The sequence below is a fragment of the Canis lupus genome, chromosome 37, assembly GCF_048164855.1.
Source record: "Canis lupus baileyi chromosome 37, mCanLup2.hap1, whole genome shotgun sequence".
NCBI classification, from domain to species: domain Eukaryota; kingdom Metazoa; phylum Chordata; class Mammalia; order Carnivora; family Canidae; genus Canis; species Canis lupus.
In genome coordinates this window covers 16,043,087-16,060,040 of record NC_132874.1, presented here as the reverse complement: position 1 = coordinate 16,060,040, position 16,954 = coordinate 16,043,087, and the positions used below count along the sequence as shown (strand labels likewise).

Sequence of the window (16,954 nt, the reverse complement as noted above, 5' to 3'; positions counted from 1 at the left end):
TTACAGTATTACTGTCAATTTCCCTCTTTATGTCTGCTTATAGTTGTTTTATATATTTAAGTACTCCTGGTTAGGTATGTTCTATTTTTTTCTTGGATTGACCCTTTAATCATTATGTAACATTTGTCTTTTGTTGCAGTCATTGTTTAAAAGTTTTGTCTGATGAGTATTGCTACTATAGCTTTTTGGTTCCATTTGCATGGAATATCTTTTCCATCTCTTCACTTTCAGTCTATATTTGTCTTTATATCTGAAGTGAGTCTCTTGTAGATAGCATATAGATGGGTCTTGTTTTTTTAATCCATTTAACCACCCTATGTGTTTTGATTGGAGCATTTAGGCCTATTAAAGTAATTATTGATACATACTCATTATCATTTTGCACATTGTTTTCTGGTTGTTAGTTTTTTTTAATGTCAATATTTTAGAGCTGTATTCATTTATTTCTTTGTATTTCTATTAAGATTATTATAGGATATTTTATACTTTTTGTTATAATGAATGGGAACATTTTCATATGTATATTTAAATTAGGTAGCAATCTGAACAAAATGACACTAATTCAAGTGCTTTTTGACTCGAGCATATTATGTGCCTTAGGTTTTTATTAGCTACCATTTATTTAGTCTGGTGGCTTTATGTTCATGTGAGAAATAATAATATATTTGCTGTTACTGACAAGATCAACATTATTCTAGAGACACCAGACAAAGCAATAAAACATGAGAGATAAATAAGGTATAAATACTGGAAAGAAAGAAATTAAACATTTTAAACAGTTAATATATTTGTCTATTTAGAAAATCTAAGACAAGCAACTAAGAACATATTGAACTGAGAAAGTTCTAGAAAGTAGCAGGAAAGAAGAAACTAAAACCTAGTAGTTTTCTATTCATACTTAATTCTCTACCATATCTTGCCAGTACCCAAGTCTAAACCTTACCATCTTTTAATCTTCTAGTAGGACTCCTCATTTTCATGGTTTGACTCAACAGTTCTTTCTCTACCTAACAGGCAGAGGCATATTTCAAATATATTTAGACTCCTAGACTTAAAACCATTCAGTTGTCTCTCAACATTTAGGTTTCTTCTTTCAACTCCCTAACTTCCTATTTTCTTAATAACATACCTATCATAATTTGCTAATATACAAATTTATGCGTGTTTCTTTAATGTCTACCTCCAGAATTTATGTTCTTTGAGGTCAGGGAAAATGACCCTTTTGTTACTACCATATATATGACATTTAGTACATAATAGGTACTTAGTAAATACTTGCTCAATATATAGATTTGTCAAATCTACTTTTTAAAAAATACACTTTTTAGGACCGTTTTGAGAAGATACTGCAGAGTTCCCATATACCTACACCCCACATTCCCTATTATTGATAGCATATTTGTTAGAACTAATGAGTCAGTATTGGTACATTAATTAAAGTCCATATTTTATCCAGATTTTCTGAGTTTCTAAACTGATACTGTTTTTCTCTTCCAGGATCTTACCTAGGATCCCAGATTACATTTAGTTGTCGTATCTCCTTATGTTTCTCTTGGCTATGACTATTTCTCAGATTTGCCTTGTTTTTGATGACTCTGGTAATTTGGGGGGAGTACCAACCAAGTGTTTTGTAGAATGTTCTTCTGTTAGAATTTGTCTAGTGTTTTCCTTATGGTCAGACTGGAGTTATAGAATTTTAGAAGGAGGGCCACAGAGGTAAAGTGCCGTTTTCATGACATAATACTAAAGTCACATATATGAACATGGTATTATTGATTTTGACCTTGATCATCTGACTTGAGGTATTCATGCAGATGTGTTATTCCTTTTTCTCCCTTCCTATACTCTACTCTTTGAAAGGAAGTCGCTGTGTACAGTTTGTACTTAGGTTTGAGGAGTTGTACTTTTCCTCCTTGAGGGTGGAATATCTACATAAATTTGGGAATTCTGCATGGGAGATTTGACTTTTTTCCCCTATTTAATTCACTTATTTATATCAGCATAGACTCAGAGATATGCATTTCTCATTTTGGGTTATAATACAATATTTTATTAATTTTTTTTCTCAAAGTGTTGCACTTTGAACCATTAGGAGCTCTTTCATTTAGCTCCTTTCTTTCACCTAGCCCATCGATGTGGGCTTCTGCTTATTGGCTTTTTGGCTTTTGTTTGTAATGTTATTTTCTAGCACTATAAGATCTCTTGTATCATATTGTATATTTCATGCTCAGTACTAGAATCTCATTTCTCCAGAAAGCCCTGGTTCCTTTTACTGGATATTGGTATTAGAAATCAAGATCTGGATGCTAGATATGCTTGTTGCTACTGGGGTGAGATCTTTTATTTGATTATAATATTCTTTGCCCTCTTTTTATATTTAATTTGTTATTTTCTAATTTCTTAAGCTAAATGCTCAAATTCAGCCTATTTTCTGTGCTCCTACTTGTTGTGTTTTTGTTTTTCCAGAAATAGATCAAGTGTATGCTTTTTTTTCCATGAGCTCTCTTTTGGCTGAATTTTACAGGTTTTAATACAGAGGTATATTGTCCATTTCTAAGGAGTGTTTTTTTTTTTTAATTTTTCCTTTTGGAAACACTGTTTTGAACAATATTTTTGAATTTGTAAGTGGATAGATCATGTTCTGAGCCAAAATGAAGAGTCTGACATTTAATTAACTGATCCACCCAGGTGCCCCAACCAAGTGGGATTTATTCCAGGTATACAAAGCTAGTTCAGCATTCAAAAATCAATTAATGTAATCCCATCCCATCCACAAGGTACAGAAAAAAAGTTATATAATCAATGATTGTAGCAATAGATGCAGGAAAAGCATGTGACAAAATCCAATACCCATTCCTGCAAACAAGGAATAGAGAGGGACTTTCTCAATCTGATAAAGAACATCTGCAAAAAATCTACAGCTAACATCATACTTAATGGGGAGGAACTAGATGTTTTCCAACTAATATCAGGAACAAGGCAGGGATGTTCACTCTTACCACGTCTATTCAAGATTTTACTGGAAGCCCTATAGTATAATAAGAAAAGGAAATAAAAGATAAATTGGAAAAGAAGAAATAAAATTTTTTGTTTGTAGATGTAGTAATTGTTGAAAAATCTCAAGGAATCAACAAAGAAACTCCTGGACTTAATAAATGATAATAACAGTTATAAGATACAAAGTTAATTTTCAAGAGTCATTTGTTTTCTTATATATGAGGAATGAACAATTGAAGTTTGAAATTAAAATACAATACCATTTACATTAGCACTAAAAAAGAAATGCTTACATATAAATTTAACAAATATATATAGGATCTATATTAGGAAAACTACAGAACATTGACGAAAGATGCCAGTAGATAGTCCATGCACTACAAGAAAACTCACTACAGTCAAGATTTAAGTTCTTCCCAATTTGATCTAGATCCAGTCCAATACCAACCAAAATCCCAGAAAATTATTCTGTGGGATGTTGGCAAACTGATTCTAGAGTTTATATTGGAGAGGTTAGAGACCCAAAATAGCCTACATAATATTGAAGAACAAAGTTGAAAGACTAACATTAACCTGACTTCAAAACCTCTGTAAAGCTATAGTTAATCAAGGCACTGTGGCATTGGTGAAAGAATAGACACAGATCAATGGGAAAGAATAGAAAGCCCAGAAATGGACACCTAGAAATACAGTCAACTGATCTTTGAGAAACTAGCAAAGACAGTTTGGTGGAGAAAGGATAGTTTTTTGTTTTTTTGTTTTTGTTTTTTTTTTTCAAGAAATGGTGCTGGAACAATTGGACCTAAACATGCAAAATAAGGAAAGAAAAATCTAGACACAGACCTAACATCTTTTACAAAAATGAACCTGAAATGGATCCAGAGATTAAATGTAAAATGCAAAAGTGTAAAACTTCCAAAGATAACAAGAGAAATCAGGTGAGCTTGGGTTCAGTGATGATTTCTTAGATACACCACCAGAATTATAAAAAGAGAAAAAATTGACAAGTTTTACTTCATTAAAATTAAAAACTTGTGCAGTGAGAAAGACACTGTTAAGAGAACAAAAAGACAAGAAACTGCAAGGAAATATCTGTAAAAGATGTATCTGATAAGGGTCTGTTATCCAAAATAAATGATACAAAATATACAAATAAACTCAACAGTAAGAAAATGAGTAATCCAGTTTTTAAATGGGCAGAAGATCTGAACAGTACCCCATAAAAGGAGATATATAGATGGAAAATAAGTATATGAATAGATGGTCTGCATCATATGTCCTCAGAGAACTGCAAATTAAAATGACATACGGCTATACACTTACTAGAATGCCCAAAATCTAAACCACTGACAATACCAAATGGTGGTGAAGAATGTAGAGCAGCAGAAATTCTCATTCACTGCTGGTGGGAGTGCAAAATGGTACAGCCACCTTAGAAGAGAGCCTAGTGTTTTCTTCTAAAACTAAATATACTGCTACCAGACAATCCAGGAATTATGCTGCTTGGAACTTAGCCAAATGAGGTGTAAACTGATGTCCACACAAAAATATGCAACGAATGTTTGTAACAGCATTATTCATAACCGCCCAGACTTGACAATATTTTTCAGTAGGTGAATGGATAGACTGTGGTGCATATATACAATGAAATACTAGTTAGCAATAAACAAACATGAGCCATGGAACTACGAAAAGACACGGAAGAAACTTAAATGCATCTTGCTAAGTGAAAAGCCAGTATATGATTCCAACTATGTGACCTTCTGGACGGGAGTACTGTGGAGATGATTTAAAAATTGGTGGTTGCCGGAGGTTTGAGGAGTGGGAGAGAAGGATGAATGGTGGATTTTTAGGGCAATGTAATCTCTAGGATACTGTAATGGTGGATACATGCCATTATATATCTGTCAAAACCCATAGAATATACAACACAAAGCATGAACCCTAATGTAAACTATGGACTGAAGTTGTACTGATACCGGCTCATCACTTACAGCAAATGTCCCACATTAGTGCAAGATGTTAGTAATCAGGAAAATCCGGGATGGGAACTGAATGGGGTGGGGGTATATGGAAACTACTTTCCAATGAATTTTTCCACAAATCTAAAACTGCTAGAAAAACAAGCCTGTATGATAACGACAAATAGGCCTCAAAGAATAAGTATAAAGTGTAAAAGTGTCAATAAAACACATCAGTTAACCATATTTATTTTAGTATCTATTGAGAAATATAAAAGCTTCCCAGCAACACAAAATAATTTTTTAGCTTTGAGACATTAAAACTGTACAAATATATATAACCATTACCATCAACATAAATTACTCTTCAGATTTTAACATTTTTCAACAAGGTGAGCTGAATCTTCTGTACAAAAATACCATATTACTATCATTTTATGATGTCTTTGTATAATATCCACAAGTTGATACCAATTACATTAGCATTTGTTACAAAGTCAGAAAATACATAAAAATAGCAGTTGTGATAACATTATTCTTTAAAAAGAATATACAGTACTAATGTTCAGTCCATAAAATGGTAGGTTTAAATAGAGTAGTCCCAAGTTCAAAATGTCTATTTTAAGTACAACTTTAGAAATTAAAGGAAAAAAATTGTACTAAGTGAAATCATTGCTTATAGCAGCTGAATGCAATTGCTTTTCAGAGTAAATGTCAAGGTCAATGATCAGCAGCAAGAGTTTGCTTTGGGGGACAAGTGGCACACCTCATTTTTGTGTATAGTAGGAACATGGAAAGAAAGTATTTTGAAAGTCTGATGAACACATCACAGTTTCAAGAACTTTCCTAATGATGTGAAGGTGAGAGAACCTTGACTTGGTTGATTTGGGAGTCTTGAAGCTGTTGGGTTTGATAGTCACCACGAATTCATGGGAGATGTGTTGATCAAAATCAAAACAAGTAGACTCCACTAAAATTGGGTGACATAATTTTGAGATCTTTATGTTAAATTTATTCCTAAGAAAAATACGCTGCTCACGATGGAATTACTATCACTTCCATAATTTCAAAGTAGAAAAAAAGATAAATGAACATCTTTTGTTATTGCCAAACTCGTAGGGTAGAGCCTTAGCCAAATAAGAACCATAACTGACAGCCCACAGAGGTCTACCTCATTGCTATAAAAAGACACATCTCTGAGGCCAATTGATGAAATATTAATTTAGGCAAATAACATGAAAACTAAAACACTCTAAACACTTCCTGAAGGCCTTTTTAAAAAAGATTCTTATCATACTTAGTAACTATTAATTTGTAGATCAAATACTTGATACTTTGGCAAATAGTTTATTCAATACTTTGTAAAGTCCTACCCATATATCAGCACTGTGGGCAACTGATGCTAAGAAAATGCATTTCATTTCTAGGAAAGAAAGAAAATAGATGGTTTTTGCTTTTCCAAGTACCCACTACATTTTTCTTCTAGAACTCATTGGAAATAGACATCTGTAGACATTTCCCAGGGACAGGGGACTTGCATGGACTCTATGGAGCAATGCTGTGGGGCTTCACATCAGACTCCTATTGGTGGCTGCCGGACTCCTACCGGTGGCCGCCGTACTTGGCCACCCAGTCTGTCCTCCCATGCACTGAGGGAACTGGCTGTGCACGGTTCACAATATTGAGATTCTTGGCCGTAGGATTGTAAGTAGGTCCTGAAAACTGCCCCCGACTGGGTTTTGTGTTCCAGGTATATTCTGGAAGAAATGAGAATTGGAAGTTAGAATTTTATGCATTTGATTATCAAATTTAAAGCAATTTATCTTTTTATTTTATTTTTTTTAAGATTCTATTTATTTATTCATGAGAGACAGAAGAAAGAGAGAGAGAGAGGTGGAGACACAGGCAGAGGGAGAAGCAGGCTCCATGCAGGGAGCCCGACGTGAGACTCAATCCCGGGACTCCAGGATCATGCCCTGGGCTGAAGGTGGCACTACACCACTAAGCCACCCGGGCTTCCCTATCTTTTTATTTTATGGGGAAGTTTAGAGTTTAAAAGATTTGTTCAGTGGTCTCTAGGTTGTTTTTTTTTTTTTTAAACAAAAACTAAAAATTCTAACAGTGTTATGTTGATACAGAATTCTCAGTAGCTTTAAGAGCCAATATTTCTGGTTTACAGTTCTGATACTATTTCTTTATTGGGTTCCCTCAAATGCTCTAACACATTTAGGTAGGCAACATCAGCTACGATGACAAAAATTTCTTGGTTCACGTTCAACAGGCAATACTCCCAGTGTTGGTGACTTTGTAAAATCACACAGTGGTTATATCTGAATAATATTTAAGCATAATACCCATTACAGAAAATTTATTTGTAATTGTGAATCCTACCAATTTCTGGCTTCAGGGAGCCACATGGAGGGCGTTCCATAATAGATTTCTTTTAAACATGAAAATGGGGTTTTAAAGGCAAGAAACTGCATTTTTTTTTTTAAGCTGGGAAAATAATGGGTGATAACAGAATTCCTTTAAAAGGTGAGTCATTCCTAAGATCCCAAACATTTCATCATAAGGTTTGGGTTTTTTTTTGTTTTTTGTTTTTTGTTTTTTCATATATTTGGCTGATCAGATATTTGTGAAATTTTATTTTGTTAAACATTTGTTATCTGAACAATTTACAAGCTAAAATTGGTTAAACATCTCAAATGACAAAGCAGTAAATCATTTTATAGAACTTCAGTCTTTCCTCCAATCCTTCCCTCACCTCCTCACTGCACATTTACAGCTGATGATCATAGGTATTCTATCTGAAGAGGATGTCTGGCCTTTCCATTTGGGATTTAAGTATCTATTCACACTGTGGTGGTCATCACTCTTGGATTAAACTCTTTGTCAATTTTGAAAGGAGTCTAACCATTTTGTACACCTAACACTATAGCATGTTTATTTGGGTGGTTTCCCTGTTTGTGTGTTTTAATACTTTCTCTGTAAAGCTCAGAGTGCAGGGGAAGTCATGGGAGCAGTGTGGGCCAGTGAGCAGCGGACTTCGGCTTAACAGAAACATAGCATTGAGTGAGGAACTGCCCTGGTGATAATCACCCTGTCCTTATCTTCCACTCTTCCCAGGTTTAAAATTCTCCAGGTTAAAGCCAATAAAAAGCTACCTAACACAGCAGGGACAAAGTGTTTAGAAGAGCCAGTTAACCCTTAAGTGTTAAGGAAGAACTGGTAACCAAGTTTTCCAGGGACAGCCCTTTAGTTCTAACCCATGGGAGTGTAGACAAGCACCATCTGTTAAATTTGTGAACCCACACCTGATGTCTGCAGGCCAAAATGGTACCGTGTGTGGAGGAGAGAGCATGTGAGCGGGTGGGAGTTGAGGGAGAGGGCAGAGGCCATAAGACCAGGTGATTCACAGAACTCCCTCAGGTAACAACAGGGTGAGGCTCCTGGGGTGCACAATGAGGGATTTGGGGAGTAATGAGATCTTCTCTCCAGGTCATGAGATAGCTACGTCAAGTCCTGAATGCATCTGAGGGAAACCACATCCAGGCAAATATTTTTAAAACCTTTGAAGAGGAAATCATTTTGCCAAGGAGGGTGTAGTGTTGACATTTAGGATTCTTTTTTGAGAAATAATACTTTTAGAATCCAAGCACCCTTGGTGAAGAACTTAGTAACCAATAAAAGAGCTGAGATCTCGTGGCAGGGCAAGAAATACTTTTGTGTCTTAGCCAGACCTATACCTCCTGAGAGTGGGGGGTCTGTCCTCTAAGGTTTGCTGTGCATTTATTTTAAGAACCACATGTGTCCAAAGGGCATTTGACTTCTTGTAGAAAATGTTTGCTAAAGGAAAGATGTTTGCCCATAGTTAATTTAATCACTGCCACTACTATGTGACTTTCAGCAAGAAATAAAACCTTTGTAAAATACAGATCATAATAGTACCTTCGGTAGAAGAGCTAATATAGTGTGCTTAGAACAGGGCCCTCCCTGTCCTTGTAAAGGGTGGCTATCTGGGAAAGAAGTCCCTCTTCAAAGTCCTTGTTACCATCAGAGCACAGGGAGGAAGAGTTGATAGGAAGTCCTGGGATGAGAAATTACATGGGGAAGCTGGAAGAAATCAATTTGATTTTTCTTCTCAAAACATGAGGATAAGGACGAGGAGGAGCAGAGAGGGAGGCAGGCTGAGAGAAGGGGAAATAAGTTGAGTAAATTCGGTAATGACCTGGTTTTATTTTCTTGTGGGAAACTGCCACACAAGTGGGAGCACTGGAAGACACATCTCTTACAGAACAGTGTTTTCCTAAGGATTTGCATTGACCACTTGAGAATGATTAATATTTACTTCTTTTTTTACCTTTCCTCCTATCACCATCTGTAGGAAAATCTGATGAGCAGAGTAAATGAAAAGATGAAAAGTCATGAGAAACATTTACTTAAAAAAATGTAAACAGGACTATGCATGCTTATCTGATGGAATACTTGATAAGTAAAGGCCTTCAGTATCTTACAAAAATAGTTTAAAAAATACCCACTTTCACTTGAAGGAGCAGGTACTCAGATAACAAAATAATTTGAAACATGATTTTCTGCTTTTATTTTTAAAATTGCTACCACAACATGGCTGGTGACTCACCATAGGGCTGGCTTAAAATACCTGAGGCTTTAAAAAAAAAAATCATTGTTGTACATCAAATGTTCACTTAATGTATTTTGTTTCAGCAGATGTAATGAAGTGATTCTTTTCACAAGTAAGGTCACTGAGTACTACCTACCATTTCTGTGTAAGGAATTGTAAATTATAGAAGCCCAGTGCTTTCTACAGTCTTCGCTCCAACAGTGTGAACTTGAAAGACTGGCATCTCTAATGAGAAGTTTTCAGATAAGATCCTGGCAAGGACCCGCTGCAGGATTACTTTTAGAGCCGACTTTTAAATTACAACTCCCACTTTGTATCTTTCCAGACTTCTGATGATCTGCGTTAGCCTTTACGTTAGTGCTTTCGTGAGGACCTCTATTTTAGATTAGAATAATTTCGAGAACATTCATGGACAGATCTAGTAAAGCTCAATACAAAATCATGACCCTGATTTTCAAGAGCACACCCCTGAATGTGGCTGTCACGCCAGGCTACTGCACAGTGAGCAACCTCGTGGGTCCTCCCTGGAGGGTGGAGGAAAAACCCTTCACCGTCTACTACTGTTGCAGAGCCAGGGCCCACCATTCAGCTCCGTACAACGGAACTGCAGAGGAACCGCCCGTGAAATGGTACGCGAACAGCATTTAACATTTATTAAATTTTCACTTGTGCTAGGTACTGGGTGGGAAGCTCTGAAGAAGGCCTCTTCTTTACATCTCGTTAGGAAGCACAGCCCGTTCTCTGGAATTACGCAGACTGAGTTGCTCTCCCAGCCCCACCATTATTAGCTGTGTGACCCTAGATAAACTACCAGGGTCAGTTTTCTCATCTATAGAAGGTCTGCCTCTTTCGGTCTCGTGAAGATTAAATGGAATAATCCGAGTGCTTGGCAGAGAAGAACCACTTAATTAGAGGTAGCTCTTAGACCCTCAAACCACATCTTCAGAAGAAGAAAGGACATTTTGCCAAAACCAGAACTGTGTTAATAAGGCAAGACTAATTTAAAAGTCTTCGCTTGGGAAAAAAGTGATTGTACAGACCTAGAAAGAGCTCCGTTCTGATGAGAAATCTCAAAAACTATAAAGTTGTTCTTACCTGAGCTTGTTGCACCGAGAGGTGCTAAGTGTATCCTCTGGCCAGCTGACCCCACTTCTTTTTTGAGAAAGGAAGGAATATATCCTGACTGATTGTAAGTAGCATAACTTCCAAGATTTCCTGTGATGTATCATAAAGTTTCAGAGTCAGAAGGTGAATATTTTAAAGCACCCGAGAATAACTTGAATACCACAGCCCTGCTAATTCTAAATTGTTTTTTGAATATCGGCTCTGTTTCAAGCACTACACTGTGCCTTTACAGATAATCCTATTCAGTCCACATAACGACCCTTTTAGATGCCTATTTTATCCACACCTTGTGGCTCTTAGAACTTGCCTAAATTATCCCAGTGAGTGGCCCAGCCAGATTGTGAACCCAAGGCTACATTTGCCTTGAACATACCAGGTTTTTGTTATGTCTCCACCTTTACCTGAGAATATTTTGTGCCAGGAAACCCTGCTAAGCTCTTTGTGCTTTTATTTTGCAAAATCACTATAGTAACTACACCTGTTCTCATAGGGTTGCTGTACAGATTGAATGAGATGTATGCAAAGCACTTAGCATAGAATCTGGTGTCCCAATAAGTGTTGGCTGTCATCATCCTCCTCCTCACTCTTAGTGAATGATCAACCTGGAGGCAGTAGGGGGATGGGCTGAAGGGTGAAAACCTCAAGGCAGAAGACAGGAGGTCACTGCTAGGAGGTCACCACAGGAGGTGGTCATAGAGGCAATGGAGAAGAGAACTGAGTGGGTGTATAGGGTAGGAGGGGTAGGGTAAGAGGAATATACACCCTTCAGTTTGTATCTTAGGTGACTAAGAGCAGTACAGGTTTGTTGGGAAGACACGCTGCCTGTGGATAACCAAGTTGTAGTGGTTGAGCCAGCCTGGAGATTTGGAAATACCAAGACAGGGTGTTAGGGGGCTGTGGGCTTAGAGAAGCCAGCCCCATAACTGGTGGAATAGGGGGATATGTGAAGATCCAGAACAGAGCTCCAGGGAACACCAGCATTTTGGAACAGGAAAGAAAAGGACCTCGTGGAGGAGAGGGGGTAGAGGGTAGATGATAGTAGGACCAAAGTCTGAATACCCAAGATAATACAGTGTGTGAAGAAAGAAGACCGAACGAGGCAGTGATCTGATGGGATCAGCAAGGCCCATGAGGTCTGGCCACTAGGATAATGTCAGGACATGGGAGGAGCCGTTTCAGTGGCCGGAGGCCAGCTGAGGACACGCTACAGTTTGTTGAGGAGTAAAGTGAAATAAGCAAATGAATATAACTTCAAGGAGTCTCACTGCAGGGAGGGACGTTTGTCAGCAAGGGGGTGGAACGGGGCTTTGATCACACCGGCGGTTTCAAAGAACTGCTTCTTGGCAGCTACGACTGAAGCCTTTCTCACAGGGTTCTGTGTTCACAGGTCTGGCCTCTGAACGCCTTGTCCCTGATGTCTGTCACTGCGCTATGCACAGGAGGCCCTCAGTGAGTGTGTGCTCTTGAACTGACAAATGTCAAACAGCATTATCACAGAAATAAGGTTTTTCACAGTGAACACGTAATCAGTTTGTACAGTTCTCAACACTGAATTTTGCATAAGCACGATTGCCTAATTTGACCTTTCCCTTCACCCCAAGTAACCCATTTCTAAATCACTAATCAGCCCATTACTTCTAAAGATTTTTGAAAGGAAGTTCACAGCAGCGATCACATTCTGGCAGCTTCAGAGCATTGCTCTGGCTCTCCTCCTCCTCCTCCTCCTTAGGGCAGACACTTACTACATGCTTCCTGTGACAAAAATCCTAGGGATGATTATATAATGATACCCTGGTAAATATAATTTCCTCCATTGTATAGATGGGGAAACTGACTTAGCCTAACTCATCCATGATCACAAGGCTACTGACAGAATGGGCTATGTTGGATTCTAAAAGCCACGTGCTGAATGGCTAACAGGTGGCAGGCAAGAAGCTGCGAAGGAAAAATGCACAGGAAATTTATTATTTTGGCTTATTATTTTGGAAGTACCTTGTGAGCTGCAAATTTTGAGGCTGGAGCCAATATTAGCAGTGTTTAAACCAGCAACAGTGAACCCCTAGAAAATCCACCATTTCTATTACCTGGTTAACTTTTTAAAAGATGGTTAATGGGGAAGAAATGAGTATTAGAAATTTAAAAAGAGATTTTCTAGGAATGCTGATTATAAGATTAGAAAATATTCTTTTAATTCTTCTCGATTTGCTTCATTTATATAAATTATCATCATTAATTTAAGAAGAGGAGCCTAGAGCTTTTTGAGAGCAAGTTAAGTCTTAGAATCCTGACTACTGAAGAAAAGGTGCTCCTGATGATGCGGAATGCTTCTCTTTCTTCCAGTCCTGATCTGACTTCTAAAAGCCCGGGTGGCAGCGGTTTAGCGCCGCCTTTGGCCCAGGGCGTGATCCTGGAGACGGATCGAGTCCCATGTCAGGCTCCCTGCATGGAGCCTGCTTCTCCCTCTGCCTGTGTCTCTGCCTCTCTCTCTGTGTCTCTCAAATAAATAAATAAAAGTAGATGACCTTGGCCTTCATAGTGGCCTTGTATGACAGGTTTCAGGCCAAATGTGGAAAAGAAAATTAGACAAGCTATCCAAAGAACAAGTTGTACTCATCTAGAATGCCCAGAAATTACCTTGTGGGTCCTCTAATTTTTCAGGAAAACTTTCATTGCATGATAGTTTTTCAATTGGTTTAATTATGCTTTCCTCTGAAGAGAAGGCAAGTAGAAAGAAAGATGAATAAGAAGAATGTTTTAGGAAAAGCAGAGAAAAAATGGTTAGATGATTAATGAAAAAATCAGGAAGAACCCTTAACATGAGAAACTGTTCTCACATGTGGTCACAGCTTTCATTTGATGCCAGCCAATTATATATTCCCCCTCTACTCAAAGTTGTAGTATGATCATTTAAACTCATTTGTATTTAATCAGCTGGTTCAGTGAATATTATTTTAAAACAGTGGGGAAATAATTAATTACAGTGCTGTAGTGTTTGATACCTCAGCACTATTAAATGGGTAAATTGAGTCTTTAGAGCATCTGGAAAACTCACAATATCCAGAGTGTGTTAATGTCACATCACAGTACCCCAGTAGACTACTCACTTGCTATAACAGTGATCTCACATTTTTTTGATCCAATACTTTCTATCTATATTTTTAAAGAACTGTTTACTTCTTTACACACTTTAAACTGATACATAAAATTGTTCGTCGTGTTATAGTTCATAAAGTTGTCATTTGTGGCATATTGTGATTATAGACATTTACAAATAAAACTATTACATCTCATTTCTCTCCAAAATTTTATTTTGAGTCATGTCAACTCAACTCCCAAATTTTATCCAAATATAATTTTAGGCTTAAAAGTCTTTAAATTGACCACTCAAAAGTATGTATGAATTGAAACCTTTAAAATTTTTCTTGTAACAAGTATGTTAAAATACTTTTTTTCTGGATTAGGTTAGTTATAATTACAACAATTCATTGTATATAGTTAATCAAAAAAAGATGAATACTATAAATTTCGATTACTGAACATTAAAAGGCATTTTTGGGGGAGAAATTCATCTGAGAAAGATGGCACCTTTTTTCAAGCTGTCCATGTATCCACAAATGAGTATTGCTTATTCCTAAAATCAGGTTTCAGCACTAATTCTATTCCTTTTTCTCTTTTTCCTTTTTTGGAGATGTAAGCACCGAGAAACCTTGTTCAATGTAAACAGATAGTTGGGAATGAAAAGTGTTCTCTTACAACTTAGTCACAAAAGTCTTTGAACTCTATGCAGAGTACAGACCCAGAGTCACACAGTGATTTTGAAAATGAGCTTTCATTATCTGTCAGCTAACAATTCAATTAGGTTCTCCTTCAAGTTTTTAAAGGTTAAGAACTGGAAACCACGTGACCTAAATAGGATTTCTTCCCAGTTATCAGAGTTACTCACTTTCTCCACATTGCTGCCAACAAAGAGAACTGTCTCTTTGATTGGCTCCCACAGATATTTTTATAACTTTGGGGAAACAGGAAACACACCCTAGTAAACACAATTAGTCCCTTCTTTGGTAAAGTAGGAGGACAGAGACCTGTTGCTCACGGAATTCCATTTTAGGAAGAATCCATGTGGAAGTTGAGGTCTGGCAAATGATTCCCTTAAACCATCTGTGACCAAGAACCAGTTAGAAAACATTAATGGATCCCTCAAAGGTTTCTCAGTTGGAAGAAGGCAGCTGCAATGTAATTAAAAGTAAAAATCTACAGAAGGAAAACAGTGTGAACTTATACTTCAAATGAATTTTTGCTGTACCTGCATTATTCCTTTTGAAAGCAAGTTCTGCCCCTACCGGTCCCAGTGACTTAGGAAATAACTGATTACTCCAAGTATATGAGTTTGTATCCTTTCCACCGGCTACCAAGGACACAGTCTTGGGATTTACACCTTAGGAGAACAAAATAGTCATTTCAAAGGTTAGCAGGTGATCATTAACTTGAAGGAAAAATATATGATACATTCAAAGGAAGACCAGAAATAATGTGGAAAGGGAGAATGGAAATAAATTTATGTTGCAATGCAGCAGATACTTGTTTTAACCTGGAATATTTTCAACAACCTGGAATCCTCACAGTGTATTTTATAAATATATTTTCTATAACACAGGTAATAATAATTATCAAACACTGGACATTTCTTACTAAATGTCATGTAAAAATTGAGGCGATACCCAAATTTTCTTCAAAAAGATACTGTCATTTACTTGTTTTAAGTATGTACTCTGTACCAGACCCTTGAGAAACAGTGTAGCCAGGACAACAGACACATGACCTAGAATTCAGGGGAACTGACAGTCTGGAATTAGATGAGTAACGATCTATCTGTGAAGAGTATCTGTATATAAAGTATAGTAAAATCTAAATTATTTATGATTTTCTAAAAAATCTGTGAAACGTGGAGTCAGCTTTGGACTTTGGTACTAGTGGTCAAAGGGTAGTGTTTTAATTTATCTTTAAAGAGATTTGAAAACTTCCTGACCTTGCTTTCTTTTTACTGACAATAAATTAGATGCAGCTTATGAGATGGTAAAGCCATTACACAGTCTCTAAGCCTCTGGGTCATACATGTAGTGTTTCTTTAGCTAATACTAGGAAAATCCTTGCTGAGGACTACCATTAATGCAGAAGGTTAGCAACTCTTTCTGGGTGAGATGAGCTCTTGCTTTTCAGAGTGAACTCCTTGGCAAGGTTTCACATTTATGAGACATATGATAATATCCCTTGTACTGAAGCCAGAAAAAAAGCCAGGTGGTTTTATACTGAGCCTCAAGGTTACTGGTCACCAGTTCTCTAATGAAATGCTCCTCCACGTAAATAATTTGCCTTTCTTACAGCATATAGCTCCTTATGGATTTAGGTTTCATTAGAAACCTAAAAATTGAACTATAGTAGGCAATTACCTGACAATAAAGATGTACTTACTAAAGAAGATAGCAATAACTCATATGAAAAAATCTGCACCAAAAAAATGTCCTTTACCTCCAAAGAAAGGACAAGGTAAGGGGACAAACTAAAAATCATCTTAAATGAACTGTTTTCATAAGTGTAGTTCAACAAAGAATGGGCTTGGGGTACCTGAATTATTTTGTTAATCCAGTTAGCGTTGTGATATCCCTGAATATTTTTTAAGTAAATATATCCATTATCAAAGATCATCACTTTAATTCTTTCTAAAGATTCCAGATTTCTTGGAAAGAGACACATTCTAGCCTGGTAGGTCATTTACATATTAGTTTACAAGCTTTTACTGGGCACCTTCTAAATAGCAAACACCGTGATAGATAGAGATAGAAATGAATATACCATCAGCCATTCCCTGTTTATATATGAGAGATTAAATCGGTTAGCAAATATTTACTGAGCACCTATCATGTGCCAGGCAGTGTGTGTGGCATTGGACAGAGTGGTGAATAAAACAGGCTAGTTTCTACCCTTTGGCTCTTACAATCTACTCCAATAGGAAGGGAGACATTAATAATAGAGGTAATCAGCCATGTGTAAATTGTTCAAAAGAATCTGGTGCTGAGGGAACAGGCAAATAACAGAAGCAACTTTCTTTCAAAGTTCCACCAGTCTTTCTTTAAAACATAGTAATTTTAGGCTGAAATGTGAATCCGATTAAGGGTCTACAGGGGGTGAGAGGTGTGTTCCTGGGAGAGGCCACATTGTAGGCCAGGGGCCC

General features: G+C 37.0%; 1 protein-coding gene across 7 annotated transcripts in view; it reads right to left on the bottom strand.

Moving 5' to 3' along the window:
• Positions 1-5,191: 5,191 nt before the first annotated feature.
• MAK (male germ cell associated kinase) overlaps positions 5,192-16,954 on the bottom strand; it is a 56,724-nt gene continuing 44,961 nt past the window's right edge. For 3 of the 7 annotated variants that reach the window (XM_072813815.1, XM_072813814.1, XM_072813816.1), the window contains exons 12-16: positions 15,029-15,160; positions 13,360-13,434; positions 10,696-10,815; positions 9,319-9,348; positions 5,192-6,715 (exon numbers count right to left, since the gene is read on the bottom strand). In XM_072813815.1, coding sequence (XP_072669916.1) covers positions 6,561-6,715; positions 9,319-9,348; positions 10,696-10,815; positions 13,360-13,434; positions 15,029-15,160 — 512 coding nt within the window. In that variant the 3' untranslated portion in view covers positions 5,192-6,560. Of the gene's footprint in view, positions 6,716-9,186; positions 9,349-10,695; positions 10,816-13,359; positions 13,435-15,028; positions 15,161-16,954 lie in introns of all 7 variants that reach the window. The other 4 variants (XR_012025411.1, XM_072813817.1, XM_072813818.1 and 1 more) reach the window with 4 other exon arrangements.